Consider the following 24,232-nt stretch of genomic DNA (forward strand, 5'->3'; position numbering starts at 1 on the left):
CCGAATATTAGATCTGTGCTGACTTCACTGCTTTTCTAGCAGTTTGTTCATGCCGGTGGTGGTCTTGCTCTCTGGCTTGTCCAATACTTGCACTGCGTATGAACAGCGAGGGCACAACAGACGCTTTTGTTTCTGTTGAGCCTCCTGCAGATGTTCCTGTAGGTATCCATGGCTTTTAAAACCTTCTTGCAGAGTGGGCAGGCGGCTAACGCGTGTCGTCTTGTGCAGCCGCCTCAATTTGCGCGATCACGGAGTTTCTTACTACGTAGGACAGAAAGGAGAGAGGCCTCCCCCCCTCCTGCAAGCACCATGAAATTGGGTATTGTCAGAAACCCCCCCGCAGAGTTACCATGTACCAGCAAGCTAAAACACAGCCTGGAAGCCCTGCTTTCAAAGGCAGGTACTTCTAGCACAGCGTGCCGCTTGTTGATGAACTGTTACCGACTCGCAAGAAAAAGACCATATAGACGTGGCACCTGAGTCTTGCAAAGATTTTGGTGTGATCCAGAATAAAACTTTTTTTTTTTTTTTACTGTATATAAGAAGCTCCCATCACTCAGTAGAAACAGGTCATTTCTTAAATTCAGAAGTCCTTTATTTGCCAAAAAAAGTAAAAATACAAAGATAAAACCATGCCAGCACAAAGTGTCTCCAAGCTACTTTAATAGTCTCAGAACCTTTATTATTAACTACTCAGTTTCTAAAACCATCACCCAGTGATACAGAGAAAGGGTTACAATAAAAGGGTAAGCATTGTTCACGCATTTTTCTCAGAGTAGCTCATGCTTTTTATCGAGGTTCGTTTTGATTGCATAGGCTTAAGATACTGTGATTTACCAGACTCCAAAAATATATGCTATTAAAACAATACTTCGGTGAGGGTTTTTTAGGGTTTTTTTTGCCTTTTGGGGGTATTTCATTTCAGAAGCTAAGAACAGTACCTTGCAGCTCAAGTCAGCTCTTGTTCAGGAAAACGGGACGATTTTCTGCGATGTTTTCTGTCCAGGTGAGGCTGGCAGTTTCCATGCTGTCGGCGTCCGCTCTGCAACAGTGCCGCTTGGCGGCAGGCCGGCAGAAGTGGAGCTGGGTTCGCCCCTGCGCTTTGCTGAAGAAAACCCTCATGCAGCAATTGCTACCGAGATTTTAGAAAAAGACAACAAAAGTCAAGCTGGTACCATTACAGTAATAATTGCATGTGGTTGTATCTAGCCATAGCCCTCATCTTCATACTGTGGAGAGAGAATATTTGTGTATATAAAAACAAAAAGCATGGTTTTCGTAAGGACACAGGACCTAATTTTGCTGGGCAAAAGAGACTAGAGAGAACAACTAAACACAAATGTATATTTTTATCATGCAAAACTGAATTTTCCTCACTTTTCTGACTATTCATAGGGGAAAAAAGGAATCCAGCTCATAATGGACCTCAGTCTCAGCTGGATTTACAATGAAAAATGTTCTTTATGCAACATCCAAAGTGGCATTGGTGGTTGGAGACGGGAGGCCGAGTTGGAGTGAAGTGGGTTCCTACAAGTTTGCTGCGCTGTAACTGCTGCCTTGCTTCGTTCCAGAGAACTTGGTGACCTCTGAGACCGGTACATGTTACAGCTCAGCAGACTTTGCGGTCTGTATTCATAAACATCCTTGTCTGTTTGTTTTGACTTATTCCAGGAGGAAAAACTACGAAAGTAGAATAGGAATTCCAAAATTTGCCGTGTTTATGGACTGCAGGTTTAGAAACCTTCCATCCAGGTAAGCTAGGACAGGCTGAAGTCATAGAATTGGTGTAAAATACCACATTTACTAAATCATCTGAAATTGCTGAATTATGGTTATTTTCAAATGTATTAGTAAAACTGGATTTCTACTCCTGGAGCAAACAATACAAATTACTGCGCGTGTTGCACTGAGATGATGCTAACAATGTCTCCTGTAGCTTGTCCTTGCATGTGAGGCAAAACATTTGCCGTGAAGTGTTTTTCTTTGGATTAGCTCGTCGTGTTGACCTGCTAGAAGGCATGAGCTGGGTTTGGGATCACTCTGCCCTAAAAGCAGCGAACCTCCGTTTGTGCGAAGGCTCAGAGGAGCAGCTGGGAGCTGCTTAACCTTAAAAAGGAGGTGGCGATTCTGCCAGGCTCGGGGGAATGCCGCCTCTAAAAAAGGCACCATTCAAGCAGACTGGTGTGAGATGAAGTCTCAACTGGTTTGGTGGGCTGAGGTTGAAGCCCCTCTGCAATGGCGTATATGGAGAGAGACGAAAGATCCTGAAGTGGTGGATCAGAAGCGAGAGCAGGAACAGCTCATGACACAGCCTAGCGAGGACGTAATGCCAAACTGAAGGAGCGATGCGCCGAGGGTTGCTCAGGTCCCGGCTCTTCATGGGTCGTGGTGGGCTGTGCCTTCGTCCCAACACACATCTGGTGCTTCAGAACAGGATGACACTTGCTCGACTGGAGAGCCTTCCACGTTCCTCGTAACTCTCTCCTTGGGTGAAATAGCGGTTGCATGTTCCTGGGAATATGCATCCTTCCTGGAAAAGGATGTTGCTATTCTGAACTCCCCGGGGAGGAGGAGGAGGAAATCTGGTGCTCAGAGAGGCTGTGGAATCACCATCCATGGAGATTTTCAAAACTTGGCTGGACGAGGTCCTCAGCAAGCTGCTCTCACTTTGAAGCCGCCCTACCTTTGAGCAGGGGGTTGGATTAGAGACCTAAAGAGGTCCCTTCCCACCTGAGTGCCGGTACTAGTCTGGACTGTACTGAGCGCTCTTTTCCTTGGAGATGCAACAGCAGGTTAAAGTCTCACAGAAACAATCGCCAAGTTATTCTGAAACAAGGTTTTAAATTATTGGCAAACTGGGCATGCCAGTTGCTGCTGCTGCTTGTGGATTTTAAAGCTAGCAGCACATTGAAGTAATATGAAGGATGAGATGGTGGCAAAACTATTTCAGCCTAGAATGTGTTCAGGTTCTTCTTGCTCCTTTGAGGAGGTTTTTGTCTTCAGAGAGATTTAAGATTGGATCAAGCTAAGTGTGAAAGGCCATCACAGACTGGGTACTAAAGAAGAGGTGAGATGCTTTGCCTAGGACCTTTCCGGGTAAGAAGTGGACAGTGCTAGCTACACTTGGTGGTTGTGTGACTTCTATGCTGTGTTCATTTCTGCAATCGTTTCCTAGTTTCTTCTGTCTTTGAATCTTAGCGGAATCATCCCCAATAAAGCTTTTCCCCTGGGGGTTATAGCGATGCTGGAGATGTAATTCAGACCTCAGTGCCTGAGGCCTCATGGCTGGGAGGAACGCAGTTACTGCGCTCATAAAAATGCAAGGCAATGTGGTGAACCTGGGACGGGCTCCAGCAGGGCTCCACGTGTGCCTCGCTCTTTTTTTCATGCATATCCTGGTGTTGAACTGAACTTTTGTGCTTGGTGCATTCAAAGGGGCATTGAACTGCTTATCTCAGTTTCGGTAGCGTTCCCTGCTTATATCTTTTATTATGGAAAGAAATTTAACTGAAAGTGCCTTTGCTGAGAACTTGGAGCATCCAGAAGTTTCCCAGATACCTGAAAAGCCAGGCTCCTGCGCTGTGTATAGGCATCTGGAGAAAACAGAGGCTTGGTTCAAGGAAAACAGAATAGCTCTCTAAGCCCCATGTATCTGAACACCCCCCCCCCCCCGCCCTTTCAGATTTTGATCCTGATGAGAAAATTTCTAACTCAACAAGGCAGCAATATGTCCTACCCGGGCACAGGGAGGCAGGCAGGACCCTTCAAAGGCTCCTAGAAAAGCTGAAATATTGATCAGCCAATTACTTGGTTGGTTGTACACTAGGACCATTTAGAATAGGCATCGATGTGCCCTTGTGCTAGCGGCTGTATGTACAATGTGTGCCACGCTAATAGCACGTGTATATATAAAAAATGGGATATTAAATGGATGGGGTCTGCGTGGAGACCCGATGCTCGCACCGGCAGTGCGGTGCTCTCTCAGGCCTCCTGGCAAGGTTTCACGCAGGCACGGTCTGCGGAGCCACGCTTTGAGACTCCTGCGGTGAGTTAAACAGGAAAAGCAGTGTGTGAATACCACATATTTGGACACAGGTGGAAAAAAGAACAATTTGGCAGCTGAAGCCTGTCCCACGCTGGAGAAGGTAAGTACCATATCTATCTGTATAGCTGTGATGGGTAAAATTGAGGACTGGTTAAAAGAAAAAAAGTGTTATAATCACCTCTGTGTTGAATCGCAAACTGAAGCTACTGGCTGTACCGGAGGAACAGCGCCAGCAGCAGCTCATGTGCTGTTCCTGGAGACACTGGTTGCAAGTCCATGGGGAAAGTCAGGTTAATTCTGCACTTAAAGCAGGAATTTGTCAGGGAGTTATAGTGTTTCCTCTCTGAAATTAGGGCCAATTTCATAGGTGGAAAATAAGTTTTCAGCACTATACCAGATGAATTCATTTACCGGTTAAAGGATTCCTCTGTTAAAACCTTACTACAGTGGGCCAGGGTTTGTTTTTCCCTCCCCCTCCTGATCTCAGCTTAGTCTTGGCTTGCAGAAGGCCACAGATCAGTGACAGAGGAGCTGGGAGGAGCACGGGGAACGGACAGAACGGGTGCATGCGAAACGCAGCAGTTTGAGGGCGCCTCCTGAGCACGGCGCATCTGTTTCCTTGCAAATGTGCAAGGGAAGACTTAAAGACTTGCCTGATTGGTATTTATAAAGGAGATCTTCTCATGCACAGGAGAATATACAGATACACTACCTTCATCTTAAATCCTCAGAGAAACAGTACATCGTGCAGTACTGGAAAATGCATTTAGCAGCCATTGAAGATCTTGTTGTGTAAAGCACAAAAAGGGACTTCACTTTCCCCATGCACAGGGATGGTGTCTTGGTTTCCAGAAAAAAAGGTGAAACTAATAAAAATGAGAACTTCATTGTGACTTTTGTTTTAAAAGACTTCCAGACTTTCATTTAAATCAAGTTAATTTGGCAGCTCTTATTTCACTACTAGTATAAAGCTAAAGGGTCACAATGCCACTGAACCGGATACAAATTACCACTGTAGATGTTGCATGCAGTTATGGTTAATAATTAGATGCTGGCATTTATTGCACATACAGGGACATAACAGAACTTGTATGGAAAGGAAACAAGGTGCAACCACCATTTTTAATGAGCGTGCACAATAACACATTGTAAAAAGCCTTTTATAGAAATTACCTTATTGCAGTTACACAGGAAGAGAAAAAGGATTCTCAAATTACAGTGTACAAAATAAAGCACATTGCTCCAATGAGGGATTTAAGACAAATCCCTTAAGTGTCTTAGGACTGACTGCTATCCAGTTTGACAGATACTGATTACATGTCTTCCGTTTCTCTATGCTGAGAGATCTGAGATAACTAGTTTGTCTGACTTGTCTCCAGTTTCAGAGGGAGATAAGACTTCATCTGCGTCATAGTCTTCTTCAAATGATCTGCAACGATAGAAGGTACATCTTTAAAAGCCATATTTACTTTGGTGAGAGCATTTGCAGGTACGTTATTTCAGTGGCTACTAAAGCATGAGGGTAAAATTCAGTAACATGCAAGATGTTAAACTCGAGGATTTTTATAAGGCATTTTAACAGACTAGCAGTAATCAGTCTGCTGACAGCTGACATGGCTTTGCAGTCCTACCCATCCTCATCAGCAAGTTCTGAAACAACTTTTAAGTGATGTTCAGCATTATAAAATCTGAACACAGTTGCAGTAAGGCTATTGTAAGATACTGACAATTGTTAATATTTCAGCATAGCAGTAAAGTTGCCCAGCCACAGCCTCAGGTCCTGCTGGAGTTTTGGCTTGCTCAGAAACACCTTGACTCTAAAACTTCTTCTAGCTTAGGATATGCTTTGACCTCCACCGAAGGACAACTGTGATCATGCTATCATGTTCTCCCCTCATTTGGTTTGAAGTTTAATATCAAGGTCTTAGCGTTTACAGCCCAGGGAGGTTTGACTGTGAGCTCCTGCCTCCAGCCAGATGCAGCAGTCAGGCTGCTTGGGTTCTGGGCTCTGCAGCAGCGGATATCACTTCAGGGCTCTCATCCCATTCACAGGCCTCAGAAATTATGTTTTTAGTTCTTGACTTTTCACCTCTGTCTCTGCACCCTACAGGTTAGTCTCTCAGGGCTTCCAAGAAATTCACGTTTCCTTTTGTAGCAGGTCTTCAAAGGGCAAGCACGGGAATAGCTGCAACTTGTTCAATGAAAATGTGCTGCAGAAGAACTCCTTTGATGCCCCAGTGTGCATGGTGCCAAGAAAGAATTGTGTCTATCGCTTCTTTTGCTCTTCTTCCTCTGCTGACCCATATGCAGACACCAGAAATCTTTGGGAGTTGCTGGTACCTGCCAGTCTGTCCCCAGTTCCCCTTTGGCCAATATATCCTGCTGAAGAGAGGATTCTGTGCAATAATCTCATGATCCTTATTCAAAGAGGAGGAAAAACAGCATAGAGAACATTTTCATCTTCTCAACCATAAGGGAAAGCACCTGCTTGGTGCTTCTCCCACCTTCTGGATCCTTACACAAGTGAGAGAAGGGACACAATGGTCTAGATCCCATGCCAATAATTGGGAGTAATTATCCACATTTCTCTTCTGATCGCACATTCAAGGATGCCAAAAAGTTCTCAGTATGCAGACTTTCTGCTCCAGCAGTAGCTGTGGGCAGTCCACATGGCCCTGCCTCCCTTTGCTCCCCACCTGGGTATGTGCTGTGCATCCTCCTACGTGCCTCAGTTTCCCTAAGCTCTCCTTGGTGTAAGATGACACAGCTGAGGAAAACTTTTTTCCATGTGAATATTGTTTTTAAGTATGCTCCTTTGATGATCCTTTTCCCTTCAATTTTACCAACTTTTGTTCAACTTTTCTTCTTTTCTTCTATGCCTGGAACGTGAGCCTCTTTCTAGTACTGTTTGTATTCACGTTCAGACAGGGCCTGCACCGGGCAGTATCAGTCCATTTCTACAGCCCTTGGTGCTCCAGTATATGTTTTTATTTCTTTCCTTCTGCACCACTTGCCTCAGAACTGAACCTTCTCATGTTTTCTTCAAAAGGGGCCTCCCATTGTTTCATCTTTTCCCATGAGTTACTTCTTCACTCTGTTCTTTTTTGCTCTGTGAGGCTCAACAGTGCCTACATTTTTCAGCCTGGAAACAGTGCTGTCCACCATTAAGACTAGGAACCATCCAAGGGATGATCTCCATGAGAGTTTCAAAGTTTCACAGTCCCATAAATACACATGTGGGCTCATGCAGATTACAAAAAAAAAATCAACAAGACTCAACCATGGCAAATCTGGCTTGTTCAGGCAAGGCCAATGACTCCAGCAAACTTTTTGCATACGTGTTTTCTGTCACCTTCACTGGGTGGTTCAATGACAGCACTCCTCCCCGCTGGTCTATTCCTTATGCTGCTGGGTTCATGACTGCAAGCAACTGAACCATCAACCAACTTGAGGAAACCAACAAAAAAAGAGCTAATTTGCCTAAGGCAGTATCATTTGACCCTGCATCTTTAGCCCCCCTCCCCCCTTTTCCCCCACCTATCCACCTCTGAGCAGGATTGCTCCATAGTGCTCCCTTGCTCCTGGTCTGCTCAGACCAAGGGGATTCTTTCCTGCTTTGAGCTTCACCTACCGGCAGCTGATAAAAGATGGCCTATTTCTCCTTATTTGCTATCCTGTGGAGAAAGATCCCTTCCCCTGAAAGCAACTGTGGCCTCCATGTACACCAGCTGGGAGAATTCAGTGTCTGGGACAAGGAACAAAGTAGTGCCTGCTTCTGCCAGGAGGGCCATAGCCTGGACTGCAAGAAAGGATTTCTGCAAAAACAATGCTTATATTTGCATTAAGCGTCTACCTGTGTCCGTCAGCTTCAACTGTTGTTTCTACCTTCAGGCAATGATGTGCACATGGATTCACCAGGGAATGGTCTCTCCATTGAAACGCACACACAGATGTCTGAGGCAGAACATGGCTGAGGACAGCTCAGATCCTCTTAGGCTTCCAGTGACACATGATACTCCTTTTTCTTGAGCAACAAGACACCTTCCTTTTAGTGAGAGCCTCCCTAAACTAGTCTTCAGATCATACTGGCCTTGTGTTTTCCACCACAGGTGCTAGGCAAGTCATAGTCTCAACCACAGCAGTATTTACAAATCACTGAAGCTCCCACTTAGGATCAGAAAAAACACTGCAAGATTTTCCTGCCTTACAAAGTTATGGGGACAGTGTCTGACCAGTCCCAGCAACACCACAGTGTCCTTGAAATCACCCTGAGTATCCAGTACTTCTCAGTAAGATTCCTCTTTCAGGAGTGATGGTCTCCCAAGGGCAGCTCTGCAGACAGCCAGATACAGACTCATCTCAACGCTTCAGCTGACTCAGCCAAAAGAAATCTTCCAGCCCCTTTCAGCACTCGTAAATCCTCTCCCTGTTTCTGTCCCCACTCCCTGTTTCTGTCATCCTCAAAGGGCAGCAGAAATCATGCGTATGTAAGAACTCAATCCCTCCTTCTGGCATATTTGTCTGGGCATCCAGCTCTTTGTTTTTCTTTTTTCCTTTCTTTTTTCCTGCCTGGTCTGTTGCTATGCTCCACAAATGAGATCTTATCCTGCTGTCATGACTACAGAGCTTTTCAGGAGCTCTTAAAAGCAAGCATCAAGGTTGCTGTAGTTCTCTGTACAGGAAGACACAGAGCTGTTTCACACACACCTCAAAAATTTGGCATCACCTACCACTTTTTTTTTCAGGTTTTTGTAAAACTGGTGCTGTAACGGTCCTGCAAAGCTTTTACGGCAAACTCCTGTTTCTGTTCTGTGCTGAGGACAGAGGCACTGCAGTGTGGCTGCAGGGAATAGAGCATTTTTTTTTTAACCTTCCATCCTGTGATATCTTCTTCTATTGTTAGGGCCACAAAAAAGCAAGGCAGCTCAAAGGAGGTGAGGGAACATCCCATAGCTGTTTGGATGCACAGGGAGAGGGGAAAACACAGCTCTTGACAGCTTGGCACCTCTCTGGCTAGTTGGTAGGTGCTGCTGTAATTAGAGTGATTTCCAGTGGAGAGTTCTGAAAATTATGCAATCTTCTGAGGACTTTTCCTTCAATGAGTCTACAAATGCTGTTCAAGAACTGATGAAGTCCTGAATTATGTGAATATTTACATGGTCTAAACATGCAGTAATTCCTTGGCTGTTCCTTATAGCACCCACAAAAAGTCTTCCAGAGAAGTAATCTCAAGAAGATACTACCACAGCCATAAGTCTAAAGGATAATTATAGCAAGAATCCATTAGGAGCCTCTATGGGAAGCCTGGGCACACAGAGAAGTCCTGGAATAACTGTTCTACATAATTAATGTAAGGTCAGCTGGAGTGTCTGTCCACAATTTTATAGAAGGCTGCAAAAATGAGCGTAGCTATCACAGAAAGCAATAGTTTTAAATAAAAAGTCTAAACAAACTTAGTCAATGAATTAAAACTTTAAACACAGCTTATGAAGAACACAAAGTTTGGCAGAATGTAAAATTATTTGACTAAAGGAAAGCTTGAGTATGTGGCTCAGCTAAGCTAAGCACCGTAAATGTAACAGAGCATACAGCTTCAGGTCCCTGATAGTGGGACATGATCAATATTTGGCCAGGACTAGCAGAAGTCATTTGTCCTCTTTTGTTGTATGGTTGTAAAAGAAAAGGCTTTGTCCTTTTTCCCCAGATGTCTACATTTCTTCTGCGTGTGTAGCTTATTCACGTGGCTGCCCACCAAGAATTCAGGATGTCCCAAGCGCTTTGTGACAAATACACCAATACCGCCCTTTGGAGCAACTGTTCTGGGCTTCAGCGTGCCCCAGTGTTGACCGTCCAAATGAGACATCCGTGAATCCACCACCTCTGTCAGGAGGAGCGTGCTGGGTGCCCACTTCACCCCTGTCTTTTAAGCCTCAGCTGGAGTCAGTTAGTGGTTCCCCAGTGCGGCGCCCCGTCCACACTTACCCTTCTTGTAACTGTTCGTTTCCAGACTCCTCAGCCACAAGGATCTCGTACTCTTCAGCAGCGTACCTGTCCCAGTCAGAGGGTTCGGGGCCATCATTTTCAATGTCCTAAAGAGATCAAACAGTCAAGCACATCAAGCCCATACCTCTGTACAAATATTACAATAGGACTGGATGTTGTACAAGTGTTTGCACACGTGAAACTTGAATTCTTGAAATAGTAAGCAACTGCACAGAAACAGCTAGTCAAAAATTGTCTTAATTAAAATAGTTTCAAATAATTGTGAATTTTTTCAACAGCTGCACATAGGTGACTAAGAAAAAAATACATCCCTTGTTCTACAAAGCTCAGTGTGTCACCTGAGCTGCCAGCAAACCTAGCCCCCCTTAGTAACAGCACGTTTTCTCTGATCTGGCTCAGCATGCTCTGCATCTGTGCCCTTTCTAATTGGTTAAAGGACTTAATGATTTATTTAATCATTAATAGTAATTGATCTTTTGAGCAACTCTAACAGATTGCTAAGTTTGGGGCAGTTTGAGAGAAGGTTACCAAATAACATCTGTATAAACAGTTGACCCTCAGCAATGATCAAAAGATGGGAGAGATGCAATTAGCCCCCAAGCCCCACCTGACTGCTCTTACGATCATTCAGTGAAAGAAAAAGGGGGAGAGGGGGATTTTTCTGGATTATGAGGTATATTTAAGCCTAGAATTATGAACAGATCAAGAAGAACAACCACAAAGTTCCTCTTACAGGTTATGTGGGAACAGCTGGGAGGAAACCAGAGTTGGTTTTTGGTATCCCCACCACTTTACTGTAGTTGACCAAAGTAAGAGGCCCCTGGGGGATAGTTATTATGCTGTAGTCACATCTGGCTGTCTGAGGCCCTGTGGTTTCACCGGGTGTGCAAGGGGAGCCAGAGGTGAGGTACTTCACACTGACAAAACTCCACTCTCAGAAGACCCTGCTGCTAGTGGTGAGCGACAACTGGAAAATACAAGAGCCAGAACCTGCACTTGTATTTTCTCTGCGTGGGGAGAGAGGATGGTGAATCAAAGCACAGCCAGGCTGACAACCAGGAACAATCTGCAAGAGCCAAACCTTCCACCTCCTCTACCACCAGCGTGGCACAATCACAGAGTTGGTATCTCTGCCTCGGCCCCTGTGTCGTAAAGGGGTTCTGCCTCCTCTTGGGTTCTGTCCATGCTACTGGAGAACTGCTGCTATTGTTTCCCCTGGTAAGGATCAGAATCCAACCCAGAGGCTTAATAAATCTTCAGATATAGCCTACTTATTTATGACCACAGCTGTGTGGGAGACAGGAAGAAGCAAACAGGATCTGAAGTTTTGAATCTCACAGCTCCTTTCTAAAATGAGTGAAGTAGATTCCCTGCTACTGCAGGTGAGCCCCCGCCTTGGCCTGCTGAATCAGTGTAACTCTGCAGGCTGAGAAAGTTCATTCTCTCTAGAATCTCATACTGCACTGTCAGTACTGGTGCTATAGGGTCATTTAAGGCAACCGAATCATAGAATTACGGAATAATTTGGATTGGAAGGGACCCAGGAGGTCTCCAATCCCACCTTCTGCTCACAGTAGGGTCAGCTATGAGGACAGAACAGGGTGCTCAGGGCTTTGTCCAGTTGGGTCTTGCAAACTTCCAAGGACAGAAGCTGCGCAACCTCTCTAGGCAATTGGTGGCAGTGCTTGACTGTCCTATTTGTGAAAAAGTTTTTCCTTATATCCAGGGGGATTTTCCCTATATCCAGTTGCATTCCAAGGATGGGTTTGAGAAGGCCTGTGTTTAGACATACAAGTGCTTTATACCTTTTGCACTGCAAAGGGATCCCTCTGCTCATTGTCCAGATACTTCTCTAAATTGAAGAAGGTGTTGTAGAATACATGAGCCATTCTGCACCTCTTCAGGTCTCGCAAGGTTACTCTTCCTGCAGAAACAACATGTTATTTTTTTCCTGAGTTCTTAATTAGCAGGAGACTGGAACGGTTCCCTATCGTTCTCATTAAAGTCATAATTAAACAATGTTGCAAAATTTCTTCCCAGGTCAATCGAGGATTTTAAAATTACCCAATAAATGTGCATGAGTATTATTCGTAAACCTTGCATACATATGGATGAAGCCCGGAACAAATGTGAAAGAACATGAGCAGGGAGAGAACAGTTTCACAATCTAGACTGTCAGCGTGTCCCATGGCAATTTCAGCTCTGTGATTCTACAAGGTTCTGCCTATAGATGGACGGGCTCCACAGCAACAGTACTTTCTCAAGCCACCATAGACAGGAGAAGGAGGAAACTCCCAGGAAACAGGACTTACCATCCCTCTCTGGCTTAACAAGGTCAAGCATCTGACACAGCAAGTCATGAAATGGCAGTGGTTCTATGCCCATCACTTCCATCCGCTCACACTGCTCCTCATAGAAGTACTCCAGTTCATACATGGAGAGCACCCCATCCCCATCCAGGTCCATGCACCGAAACCAGTATTCAATACTAGGAAAAAGAAACAGAACTAGTGAAACAGAACTAGTGAAACAGAACTAGTGAAACAGAACTAGTGAAACAGAACTAGTGAAAGTACAGGGGCTGCACCAGAGACTCTACGCAGTAATTGCAACGCTCCCCTTGCCCCATCCTAGCATTTTCTTCTGCCCAAAGGCCACCCTTTGGGAAGGATGAGGGCACAGACCAATGCTCAAGGTACCTACTGTGAAGGCTCTTCCAGATGGCCTGTGAGTACAGGCATGCTGATGACCTGTTTCACCAGGTATGTGGAGCAAGTGCCCACTATTAGCTGTGCTGCAGCTCAGCTGGCTCAGAGGTTTTGGTCTCCCTGTTTGATACAGCAGCAAAGCTAGCCAAACGCAACCAACCCTGAAGCCAGATCATTGCCTGTCCCTGAGTGACCCTGGCAAGTGACAAAGCAGGCATGGTAAAAACTTATTTCCTCTGTTCCTTTTATATAAAACAGAATGCTTTCACGGAGTTAGACTCTATGTCCCCCCTTCACCTCTGGGTAGTCTAAGCCTGGCTATGAGTTATTCTCATCTTTACTCATCACATTCCCTGTCCTAATGCTCCTATGCAGCCCTAGTGTAGTAGTGTAGTTCACCTCTGCACAACAGTCGCCTGCTGGCCATATAAACCACACGTGTGGGCAGGTTTTGCTAAATGACACTGGGTAAGATTTACCTACAAACCCTTCTTAGCACTTGCTACATGCATGAAGGGAACGTGCCTATTTGCTGAAAAACTCTTGTGGGTTTACCCAGGAGATGATGCTCCAGGAGCCAACGTCTCTTACAGTGTCACTGCTTACCTAAGGGAGGCAAGGACTGCAGCCCCTGCTTTTACCACCACGGGCACCCAGTGACACACGCCTGCCCTCGCAGCGCGGTGGAGCAGGTGGCCATGAAGCTGCAGCCGTCTGAGCTGAACTCTGCTCCGAGAAGCAGGGGCTCAGGGCTGGCAGATGGTATCTGTCGCTGCCCCTGCACAAAGGGCCAAGGACTGCCGTCGCAAGAGGGGAGACCAAACAAATTCAGTTTTTCTTACAAACCACTACTGCTCTCCAAGCCCTTCCCCACAGGAAGATGGGCACCGGGTAACTGAAGTGACTGATTACTACCAAGATATTTAACGTTTAAAAAAAACAAAACAAAACTCCTTTTAAGCAATTTTTCCTCAAGAAAGGCAAATGATTGGACCAAAAGTTGACAGTAAGTTGCTTTCTTCCAAACAATGACTGAAATCCAAGCTGCCGTCTGTTGTGGAAAGCAGTAAGTCACAGAAGTTTCTGTAAGCTTATCTCCACCCTTTTACTAGGACACACTAGAATCGGTCAGACCTTGTAGCACTCCTTTTGTCTTCCTCCGAAATCAGCAGCCACACAAAATCGGCATAGCTCATCCGGCCTTCCTTCTGGACTTCATTTCCTCTGAAACAAAGAAAACAGGCTCCTAAATACTCAGAATGTTACCAAACACATTTTAAAAAGCCCCAAATCACTGCTGAGAGAAAAACGGGACATCTTTACCCATTTGGCCTGTTCTCCCTGCCCTCTGCAGCACCAGTCCTCATGGCCTCCCCTGCAGGCACTGCATTTGCTGCCCTGCTGTCACTGCAGAGCTGAGACTCGTCTACCATGTCGCATCCCCCAAGCAGTCCTGGAGTGTTTTATTTGTCAGCCTTCCAGCTAGCACTGTGCTGCTGGGGGGCACGCGCACACGGTGCCTGCATGTTCCCACCTGCCATGCCCAGCTTCTTCTACAGCGAGGTCTGTAAGCGAAGATCCTATGGGATTTTTTCATTTGCTTTCTTAAGATACCTGGACGTCCCACTCCATATTCAGGCAGCTCCAGCTAGAGCACCATGTTGGAAACCATTCTGATCAGTGGAAATTTTTGAGAGTTTCTTGCATTTCTAATCAGCCTGACAGAAATCCCTCTCACATCCCTCCCCAGCCAGTATGCTATTCCTCACCTCACCACAGCGCCGCTGAATATTCGCTCGATAATTCTGTTTGATAAAGCTGGAGACAAAGAAAACATGAAGAAAATGAGCCTACAGGTCATAGGAAAATGCTAAATACAGCTGTGCATGCTGAATGCACAGAAAGCCATTTCCCACTGCTAAAAGCAAGCTCTCTATCTAGCCACTTTACTGGTCCCTGTTTGGCAGCCCTCTAAAAGCAGGCAAGGACAATTCTGCCATTGTGTCTGCCTTTGCATCCTACCCAACACTGTTTTTCACAGAAAACATGGCAACTGTATATAATCTGGATTCTTGGACATGGGCGATACTACCCCTACTTTGCTGAAGCAGGACTTGCCACATAACCGAATCCTGCTGATACGAGGAGGCTCTACTTCAATGTGCATTGCAAAAGGAGTTCAGCCATCAAGCAAAAATTACGCATCAAATCAAGACCTTTCCAAAATCCCTACAAGACACTTCTTGGCAGAGCACAAGCCATGGCAACCCCACTGCAGGAAAGGCCAAAGAAAAGAAAAAAAGAGCACTGTTACAGGTGAGCAGGAGGGCTTTGCCAGCCACAAAATGTGTGGGGCGGACTGTACAGTAGAGACACACCAGCCAAGCAGCAAGTATCAGTCTGAAACAGGATTTCCACACTGACCTGACTGCTGACACATTTCCTTTACCCCCCACATTAGCTCCTTCTAGCTGTTCTCCTCCATAGTCCCAGCACACCCCCCAACACCGTAGCCAGGCACACACGCCCTGCACCACCTCTCAAATCCCCCGGCACAGGCTGACAGACTCCTGTACAACCCTGTGACTGCCACAGTCACCCAAAAACCCATGGCAATCCCATAAATGCCTGCACCCAGGGCATGGGGGCCACCACCACCCTCCGACACGCACCCGTACCTGCAGCATCGTCATCCTCACACCCCCTTCCTTCTCTCTCACTTCTGCCTCCTTGGATCTTGGCTCTACAAAATGTTGTCCCCCAGCCCCAGATCTCCAGCAATTCCTGACAACTTGTCACAACTGGGATCCCTGTAACCCTACACACTGTAGCACCTTGCCATGTATTTCACGTCTCCTGGCACTTCCAGTCATATTTTGTGTCCAAACATCCCCTACTTCTCCAGGCTTAATTCTCTGTCCTAGACAAACTTCGCCAAAAAGTGAAGCAACCATACAGAAGAGTTCAAGAAGGCTTTGTCTTCAGGGTTAAAACATGCTGGTCAATAGACGTTAAATCATGATTTCTAATTGGTAAACACATGGGTATATCGTGGTCTGAGAACATGGATAATCTTAGAACAGCCAATCTGACTGGGTGTCTCCACCCAGCCCAGCATACACAACATAAAACCAGTTTGCACATGCAGTGACACTTCCCAGCACGCTTTCCCAGCCTTCAACAATTTGCAGAGCATGAAATTCCTGAGTCAGAGGAATTGCCTTTGGATTTTTTAGCCCTTCATAGATTTTTATGCCATTAACTTATCCATGGCCCTTCAGCCCCTGAAAACTTATAGCATCTGCTCAAGAAGCAGCTTGGAGACAGCATACCTTGATCACTGTACCTAGCCAGATCCTTCTGGCTGATGTAAAGATCATGGTCAGTGTCCAGCTCCCAGAATTTACAGTATATGACATAGAAGTGCTCATAGGAAAAATAATCTGTGATCTGATTTATGTCATCCTCTTCTTCCAAGAGAGCAAGAGTCTGAAATGGTACAGATAAAAGTGGAAAGTTAAATCCAGACGAGGAGGCACTCCAGCAGCTCAAGTCCTCCAGCCTCTGTGGAAGCTGGGTGAACGCAGCTCCCCGAGCTAACCCAAAGCATAACCTTTCCTCACAGCAGGAGACTTTGTTGCTGCATTCTTTATTTAACAGGAGATTGTGCAGTATGTGGCTTGGCTACCCTGGCTAGCCTGTGCGTGCACAATACCTCCCCCAGTCCTGTGAGCAAGTCCTGTGACCATTCAGCTATAGCGAGGAGTGAGGCAGAGGCACAGGAGGACAACGGCTGCCTCAGCTAGGCTCTGCTATTTGTGAAACATCTCTGACCTGCACAAGAGCCTCCCAGAGCCATTTACCACTGCAAGTCCACGGCGCTCTACAGGAACTGAAATGCATATTTACACAACACACAACCTTGTCTGACCTCTGAAATGCAAGATCGAGTCTTGCTCCAGACTCATGCCTGGATCGGGGAAGGAGGGATCCATGTAGATCATGCCAATCACACTGATTTCCCTGGGCTGTTGGTGACAGGAACTGGTCTGGTTTAACTGAGGGGCTTGGGCAGATCTCTAACCATGACCTCTTTTAACATACTCTTGTTAGAAAACATTTAGCAGCAAGGTCCTTGTTTCATTCCCTTTCTACACCTACTTCTGTCCTTCCCTCCTCTCCACGCTATCTGCATTGCACGTTTGCCAGCACCACTCCTCTGCTCGCCTTTCCCCTCGGGCTGAGGGCCATGGGACACCAGACAGCCTTTTCAGCCTAATGAAGCAGGTCCTCAGGAACCAAAAGACTCAAGCCAGCAGACTGAAGCAAGCTACAGCTCTGTCCTGGCTGCTCTGCCAGTCTCCAGGAAGGGAAGGGCAGGCTTAGTAGGCCTTCTTATGTTTGTCGGCAGGCTTAGCGGGCCTCCTATCCATTAGCACAAAAGCAGATGTCATGCCTTATACAGCCATTCCATAGGTCACTGCCAACTTTCAGTTGTCTCCACATCTCAGGAGCCCATCTTCATCAGCACAAAGCTCACATCTCACTAACAGCTAGGTTCAGCGAACTTCCACGCAGGGACAACAGGACGGGACTGCCAGACCTGCACTGTGCTGACCTGCTGGAGCAAGACCTCTGCGCAGTCACTCACCAGCCTGTTCGACTCATCGCGGTTCCCTCCCTTTCTCTGCAGCTGATGCTCACTTGGGGTGTTTTTTTCAGTAACTAATATTTTCATTACAGCCTATGCCAAAATATGCCATTTACACTCTCTTGATGCACAGGCACATACAGCAAAGAGCTGCCCAAGCAAATATAGTTCAGGAGCTGAACTTCCCTGCTGCAGGAGATGAAAGGCAGAGTGGGCATGCAAGGACAGAGAGGGAAAGAGCATATAAAGGGAGAAAATGGGTGAACAAAGATGCAGGTGACAGCTGGGAGGATCTGTTTACAACAGAAGGTGGAGTAGGCAGGAACAGAGATCAGAGAGCTTGGACCAGCATGAGAAACTCAAAGGGAGCACTGGTTTTTTGATTAGCTGATGCGACCAGTGGCTAGAAGAGATCCAAAAGGAGGAAGAGTACAAATTCATGCTTGAGGCTTTAGAAGAAGAAAGCACGCTACATCTGGAGGGGAAAACAGGATGAAGTAGAGAAATCCCACTGTTTTAGCCAAGTCCTCACCTTGACCGTTCAGCATAAAGATTTTCTGGCTTCTTAGGTTGGGCTGGAGTTGAGCAGCCTTAGACAGTTTTAACCTGGTGCTTTTTTGGATTGAATATACAAAGAACAGGGAGGTCCTTAACCTGAAATCTCTGCCCACACAAGGATACATCACAGGGATTGTAACAAGCACTGAACCTCATTCATTACCCTTTCCGGAGAAGTTTACTGCAGAACTGGAAATCAGCTTCTGCGACATGCTGCCTTGCAACTGGACAGCACAAGCCTGACCAACTGTCGATGGGCCGGTTGCCGGCTGGGAGTCAGGAAATTGGCTGTCCTACCCACCGCAGACTGCGGGCAGCCCACCAGCTATTCTTGGCTGCTCAATGAGCCGCTTACCACAGGCGCGCTGCAGGGTATCACTTCCCTTCCTCCGCTCTTTGGCTCCTGATCTAGCCAAACCGCCTGATGGAGCTTCAGCCCTAGTGCACACACTCACGCCTTGACCTTCTGCTCAGGCCACTCTGGGCCCCGGTTTTCACCCCTGGTGACTGTGACACTTAACTCACTGCTGCCTCCAGTTCTGGCCCTACCCAGGCACCGAGCACTTGGTCTACACCACCGCAGCCCAGGCGCGGTTCCCTCACTAGATAGTACACACCTACAGGAACAAACGCATCTACGGGCTCTACGCCCCATCCAGGCAGAAACCAACGTACTTGCAAGAAGTTGCTTTTCCTCAGCTCTGTTAGAGTGATCTTCCCAGACCAGGATCGATTGACTGTGTAGAATATTCTCTGTATAACCTGCAACACACAAACAGTTTTCTTGAAATCGGCTACTTAAGTATACCGGTTTGGGAATTTAAATAGAATAATTTTATTTGGTTTATCCACTTATCCAGGGGGGGAGACTTTCTGAAAGTTGTTTTGTGAATGTTCTTGTATATACTATTATCCTTAATCCACTATGCAGCTTGAAAGTAGCATTTTTTTCTGAAACAGTATTATTCACTTCCACTCTGCTCTTAATTCACATCTTTGAGTATGCAGTTACAATATTTATGTCAGGAAATATGGTCAAAGTGCTTCAAAATCACTTTGAAAATGAGTTTTTCCAGCTTAGGGTGTTGCAGCCCACATGGATCTCAGCTGATATAGTGTTCTGCATTTCAGAAAAAAATCAGGACTTTTGAAGAGCGAACATGGCATGCAAATGAAACCCACAATAATGTCTGTTCTACCGTATCTATAACAATGCCTCATCTTCTTGGTGGCTCCACTGAAAAGTAAGCAGTGGAGATTACCTGTCTCCCCATATCCTAGGCAGGTGTGTGTGTCATTCATCTCCTTTGCTAATCTGCCTCTGGTGAAATGGGAATAAAACGCATGGGGAGGGAACGCACACACTTCTGAGATCTCAAGAGGAACAGCAGCAGCACGAGACTGCGTCCTCCCGAGCACCTAGGAGCGTGGCTGACCCCCTCCTAGAGTGCTCCGTGGTAGCTTGTCAAGTGTCACCACCAGGCAGGGAAAACCCAAGTGTGTGATCAAGCACACGCATGGATAAACTTAACGAGGCAAACAAGAACAAACCAACATCGTTAACAACATGACATCTTCAACAAGAGAAGTTAGAGATACAGTTCACGACTATTAGCACTGAATCTATGGAATATAATTCTTGTCAAACAAACAGAATGCCAACAAACCTTTAAGTCTCCGACATCATGTTAACATTTTATACCAGGATTTGGTAAACCTTAAGAGTGCATGCTATTCCAACATGAAAATTAACATTACAAAACAGATCTTGCCTTTAATCTCGTAACGGATTAATCTGGAAAACGGACAGATTGGAACGGGTTTCTTTCCTAAACTAGGATTGCTTCAAGCGGGCAATCACCATTTAAGGACCGCACTTTGACTCTGTCACACAAAAGTGAGCTCTTAGTCCAAAATAGATACAGGATTTGGAACAAAATATATAATTTTGCTAACAGTCTGCCTTACATACACAGACTGGTAGCATAGTAAATGCTGATGAACACAAATAGTTGAGGGTTCAAAAACAGCAACAAGAAGAATTTGATCACTCAAAGTGTATCCTGGAGAGAACTACTAAATTCCACTTAGCTGAACACGACACCTATTGGTAGCTGTCCTGGCCCTTAAAAGCCTACACGAGGAGATGTGGGACAAGAGGACTTTTCACCTCCCATAAAATGCATAACCAGAAGCTGAAAATGGTCCAATCCAGGCTGGCAAGAGTGCAGGTTTTGACATTGCCGGTGATCGACCACTGGGACAACTCCAAAAACAACACTGAGGGCTCTTTATCATTCCAGACGCTTCAATCAAGGATGGTTGTCCTTCTAAAGCTGGGTATCAATTCAAAAGTAAATAAATAAATAAAACCCCCCACTAAGTTAACCCTAGCTTAACAATAGCAATCACTGAGCAATGTTCTGTGGCCTGTGTAATACAAGAGGTCAAACTAGGTAATCACAATGGTCTTTTCTAGTCTTAAACACACTGGAAAAGCTGTATCTTTCTTTCTTGGTTAACGCCTCTGGCAGCCATTGCCATTCTGGTCTCCACTTCTGGACTTTGTCTGGCCTTTGATTCCAGATTGCAGACTGACTCGGAGACTGAAGTGGGTCTCAACTCACACACAACCCATTATCACACCTGTCCACTCTGTAGTGATCCTTGATGATACGGTGTTTCCACACCATCCCAAAGGCTCAAAAATAAAAATCCCACCAAATAGAAAAAGGACCCTGACAGGCAGCTTGCTTCTTTTCCTCTGCCTGCAGGGTAAAAAAAAAAAGACAAGAAAATATCTCCCCATTTGTGACACGTAAGAAACTGCTCCTCTATCACACCCTATTGCTGAAGGGAAAGATGTTCCCTCTGCTCTCTCCTCAGTTAGCTGTAGAAATAAAGCAGATCGAGGTAAAATGGCATCTCTTTCATCTATTTTCTTTCCCATGTCCGGTCACTCAGTGCAGGCTTTATTATTCAAATCATGTTCCAGTTTCAATGGATAGTACACAGTGCATATATCAACACACAGCGTCAATACTTCTTTCTTTCCTTTTCAGGTTGCAAAAACCAAGCTGTCAAAAAAAGTGTTTGGGAAATATATACTAGAATATTATTACATGGCCTGACATGATTTGCACCATTTAAGCCATAGCCTTAGTATCTAACTGTAACAGAAATTTCACTTCTGTGGTCTCCCTGCTCTGTGTCCCTCAGCAAGAGCACCAGCTGCATAACCCCATCTTAGAAGCCAGGTGAGTAAGCGGTCTCAGGCACATGCTGCTACAAGCACTTCCACTCAGCAGCCGTGACCTTACTAAAAGCCATAATTCTGACTCCATTTTTCTCAGTATGGAAACCGTTTATTCTGAATTTGGTACATCAGCCTTTGTAAGTGGAGGGCCATTCGTATTTCCCCAGCATCCTCATGTTTTCTACCTCCAACACCAAAACCACTGACAGGTCAGCACCAGACCCTTTCCCAGTCTTCCCACGGAAGAACAAAAACGATACCATTTCTGAAAATAAAAACAAAGCTTTATTAAACCCTGTGGGGCATTGTCCCCTTTCACGTTGGCAACACTGCACAAGCCAAAGCATTTCTCCACAAGCAATACAATTTGCCAAGTTGTGTTTAACTGGTGACTCCTTGACTCAGCTTTTCAACAGTGAGCGGTGCTAACTCAGCCTGCTTGCACACTCTGGGAGGAGAAGTCACATTTTAAAGTTTTTACATTAAGTGCCATGTGATGTCCTGCATTGTCTTCACCAGCTTTAGGAGTTGGTCTCTGTTGAAAGAAATACAGGTAGTTTAATATCCCGGCACTACAGCAGCTCACAGATACTGCTACAGATTTTAGTACAGCCAATTGTATCCAAAAGGCACCTCTAAAAGGTGCAGATGGAGGCAAAGAAGAATTTAAAACATGCATACACATCTTATCCATACTAGACTGACAGCTTACTCTCCAGGTGATTTCAACAAGTGATGCTGTATCCAGTAATGAACACAAAAGCCAGTGTCTCCTTATGGCCCTTATCTGTAACATAAAAATAAAATGTGATTCTTGCACTTGCGGCAAATACAGCACTGTCTCTGTAAGCAGGTATAAGGCACTCTACCTTGGAGGGATCAAAAGAATCCAAGTAGTCTCAAAATCCAGGGACAAAGCTGTTTCCTTCATTACCTCCCGGTGGAAATACTGAATTTCATAACATTAAAGAGAGACCAGTACCAAATTGACTGTGAAAGAAAACATGAAAGCAGAAATTCCTGGTGTCAGAGAGGAGAGCCACTGCTGCAGTGGGCCCAGTACTGCCACTCCTGGTGGGAACAACCTGACCCAGTGGACTGTCTCCTGAGGTCTTGACTCTGCTCCAACTCAACGGTCCAGCCAACGCCAAGCTCAGGAGGAGTTTGTCTGTCAGCACAGATGCCCAGAACAGCACTGTCCTGCCAGCGTGAGGAGTCTGTGAAGGATATCGCAGCTTCGTAAGATCCCCCGCTACACACCATTCCCCTCGACCACCAGCACCACCACTTCCTGGCTGTCTGGGAGCAAGCCTAGGAAGCTACCTCTGCCACAGTATTGTGAGTGAAGGTGCCTAAAGGCTCAGACTGAAGTAGGAAAGCACAGTGGAGACAAGTGGAGTGAAGAAGCACAGAGAAGCTTCACGTACACATTAAGAGTCCAGTTCTGCTACTTTATGTAGACCTAAGTGCAGAGAGCTACTAAAAGAGTGGTGTCCTCCCAACCATTGGCTCTGTATTCCTGGTCCTCCCCTGAAAGGTACTAATGCTCCTCCTGTTATTCACTGAGTCCGATCAGGAACTTGATCCAGGTGAAAAATATATATATTTTTCCACAGGTTAGATTTCAGCTATATGAGTTCCCTGGTCTGGCTTGCTATGTGGTCACACAAGACCTCACCCTGGCACAACGGAGGTTGTGGAAAAGGGAAGGAGGATGGTGTTGCCCTTTTCAGTAGCAGCCTGCACTTCAGTTAGCTCAAAGAGAGCGTGGAACCTCAGCTTCACATATCTGTCCTCCCAGACGAGAAAGTGCACAGCACCCTGCCCAGGTCCAGAAATTGCTGCAATTGCTCCTTTTGGGGCACCAAAGGTGATCATCTAGGGCCTGCTCTACAGAGACATTTGTTTCTTGCCTTTATTCTCTCCACTAGGCCCTGAAAAACACAGGAGCATTGTGTGGTTTGGATAGGAGAACCTAATAAAGGCAGGCGATACACACAACTGCCTTTGTCACCATCCAACAGCCAGCACCAGGACAGCTGCGTATTGTGCCTAGACCAGCTCCCTGGCAAAGAACAACTGGCTGATGCTGTAGTCGGACACAGACATTGGTGAACAGAAGAAAGCACTAGGAAGAGTCTAGGAAACCGTAACACCAGATCATACACACTCAGATTGCAATAAGCATTACCTTTACACACTCGCAAAATGGCATCAGGCATCTACCGTTCACTACCTACTCCAGATTCCCCCAGCACCCCACCCTCTACCCAGCGGCCTTAAATCTTCCAGCTCTCACTCCTTTATGTGCTTAAGCACCAAACACTAGGGTACATGTGCCGCAGGCACCTTCCACACTCACCCTTTCACGTGCCTCCATAACTTGCTGGACATCATTACACCTACTCTGGCCAGTTACTATGCTTGACATGTCTGCTGTCTTGCTCCATGGGAACGTGCTGATAACACTCTGACACTCACAGTCATATTGAAGTGAATCTAAACATTTAAATCGATTCTCATTACACATTTTCATAAAACATTACTGTGATGGTTCAGGATTTGCCCAGAGCAACAGAGTGTCTCTCTGCCATCTGCTCCTTACAGGAAAGGGACAAGTCTGTGCCTGCCAAAAAACATACCTTCCAGCTGCCAATATCTGGCAAAACCGGCCCCCATGCAGGCCCTGGCAGCAGAACTGGAAACACTTTCTAAGCCCTTGAACCCTCTTGGGATGCAGTTTTCCCATGGGCCTTTCCTTATTTGGATTTGTTTTCTCTGCAGAGATAAAACATCCTACACGTATACCTTTTATCCAGATTCATACCCAGTATGAGACAAGGTGAAAAAAGTACAGACTTACTCAGGCAAAGCATAAGTCTAACTCCTGACTGCAAATGCGGAGCAAAGCTACAGAACAAACAAACAAAAGAAGTAGTCACAAAACTCAGACTCAGAAAGACTAGAGATGCTTACTGGCAAGAGTGAGAGGCAGGAGAGCTGGACAGGAG

General features: G+C 45.9%; 1 protein-coding gene across 8 annotated transcripts in view; it reads right to left on the reverse strand.

The window, feature by feature from the left end:
* Positions 1 to 5,148: 5,148 nt before the first annotated feature.
* Positions 5,149 to 24,232, reverse strand: part of PPP2R3A (protein phosphatase 2 regulatory subunit B''alpha) — a 54,568-nt gene continuing 35,484 nt past the window's right edge. For 6 of the 8 annotated variants that reach the window (XM_064517045.1, XM_064517047.1, XM_064517046.1 and 3 more), the window contains 8 exons: positions 18,641 to 18,727; positions 16,089 to 16,245; positions 14,526 to 14,574; positions 13,891 to 13,980; positions 12,361 to 12,536; positions 11,854 to 11,972; positions 10,028 to 10,134; positions 5,149 to 5,474 (listed from right to left, as the gene is read on the reverse strand). In XM_064517045.1, the coding sequence (XP_064373115.1) occupies positions 5,378 to 5,474; positions 10,028 to 10,134; positions 11,854 to 11,972; positions 12,361 to 12,536; positions 13,891 to 13,980; positions 14,526 to 14,574; positions 16,089 to 16,245; positions 18,641 to 18,727 (882 nt within the window). In that variant the 3' untranslated portion in view covers positions 5,149 to 5,377. Of the gene's footprint in view, positions 5,475 to 10,027; positions 10,135 to 11,853; positions 11,973 to 12,360; positions 12,537 to 13,890; positions 13,981 to 14,525; positions 14,575 to 16,088; positions 16,246 to 18,640; positions 18,728 to 21,483; positions 21,757 to 21,902; positions 22,009 to 22,090; positions 22,439 to 24,232 lie in introns of those variants that run through there. The other 2 variants (XR_010390536.1, XR_010390535.1) reach the window with 2 other exon arrangements.

This window comes from Dromaius novaehollandiae, chromosome 9 (assembly GCF_036370855.1).
Source record: "Dromaius novaehollandiae isolate bDroNov1 chromosome 9, bDroNov1.hap1, whole genome shotgun sequence".
Classification (NCBI taxonomy): domain Eukaryota; kingdom Metazoa; phylum Chordata; class Aves; order Casuariiformes; family Dromaiidae; genus Dromaius; species Dromaius novaehollandiae.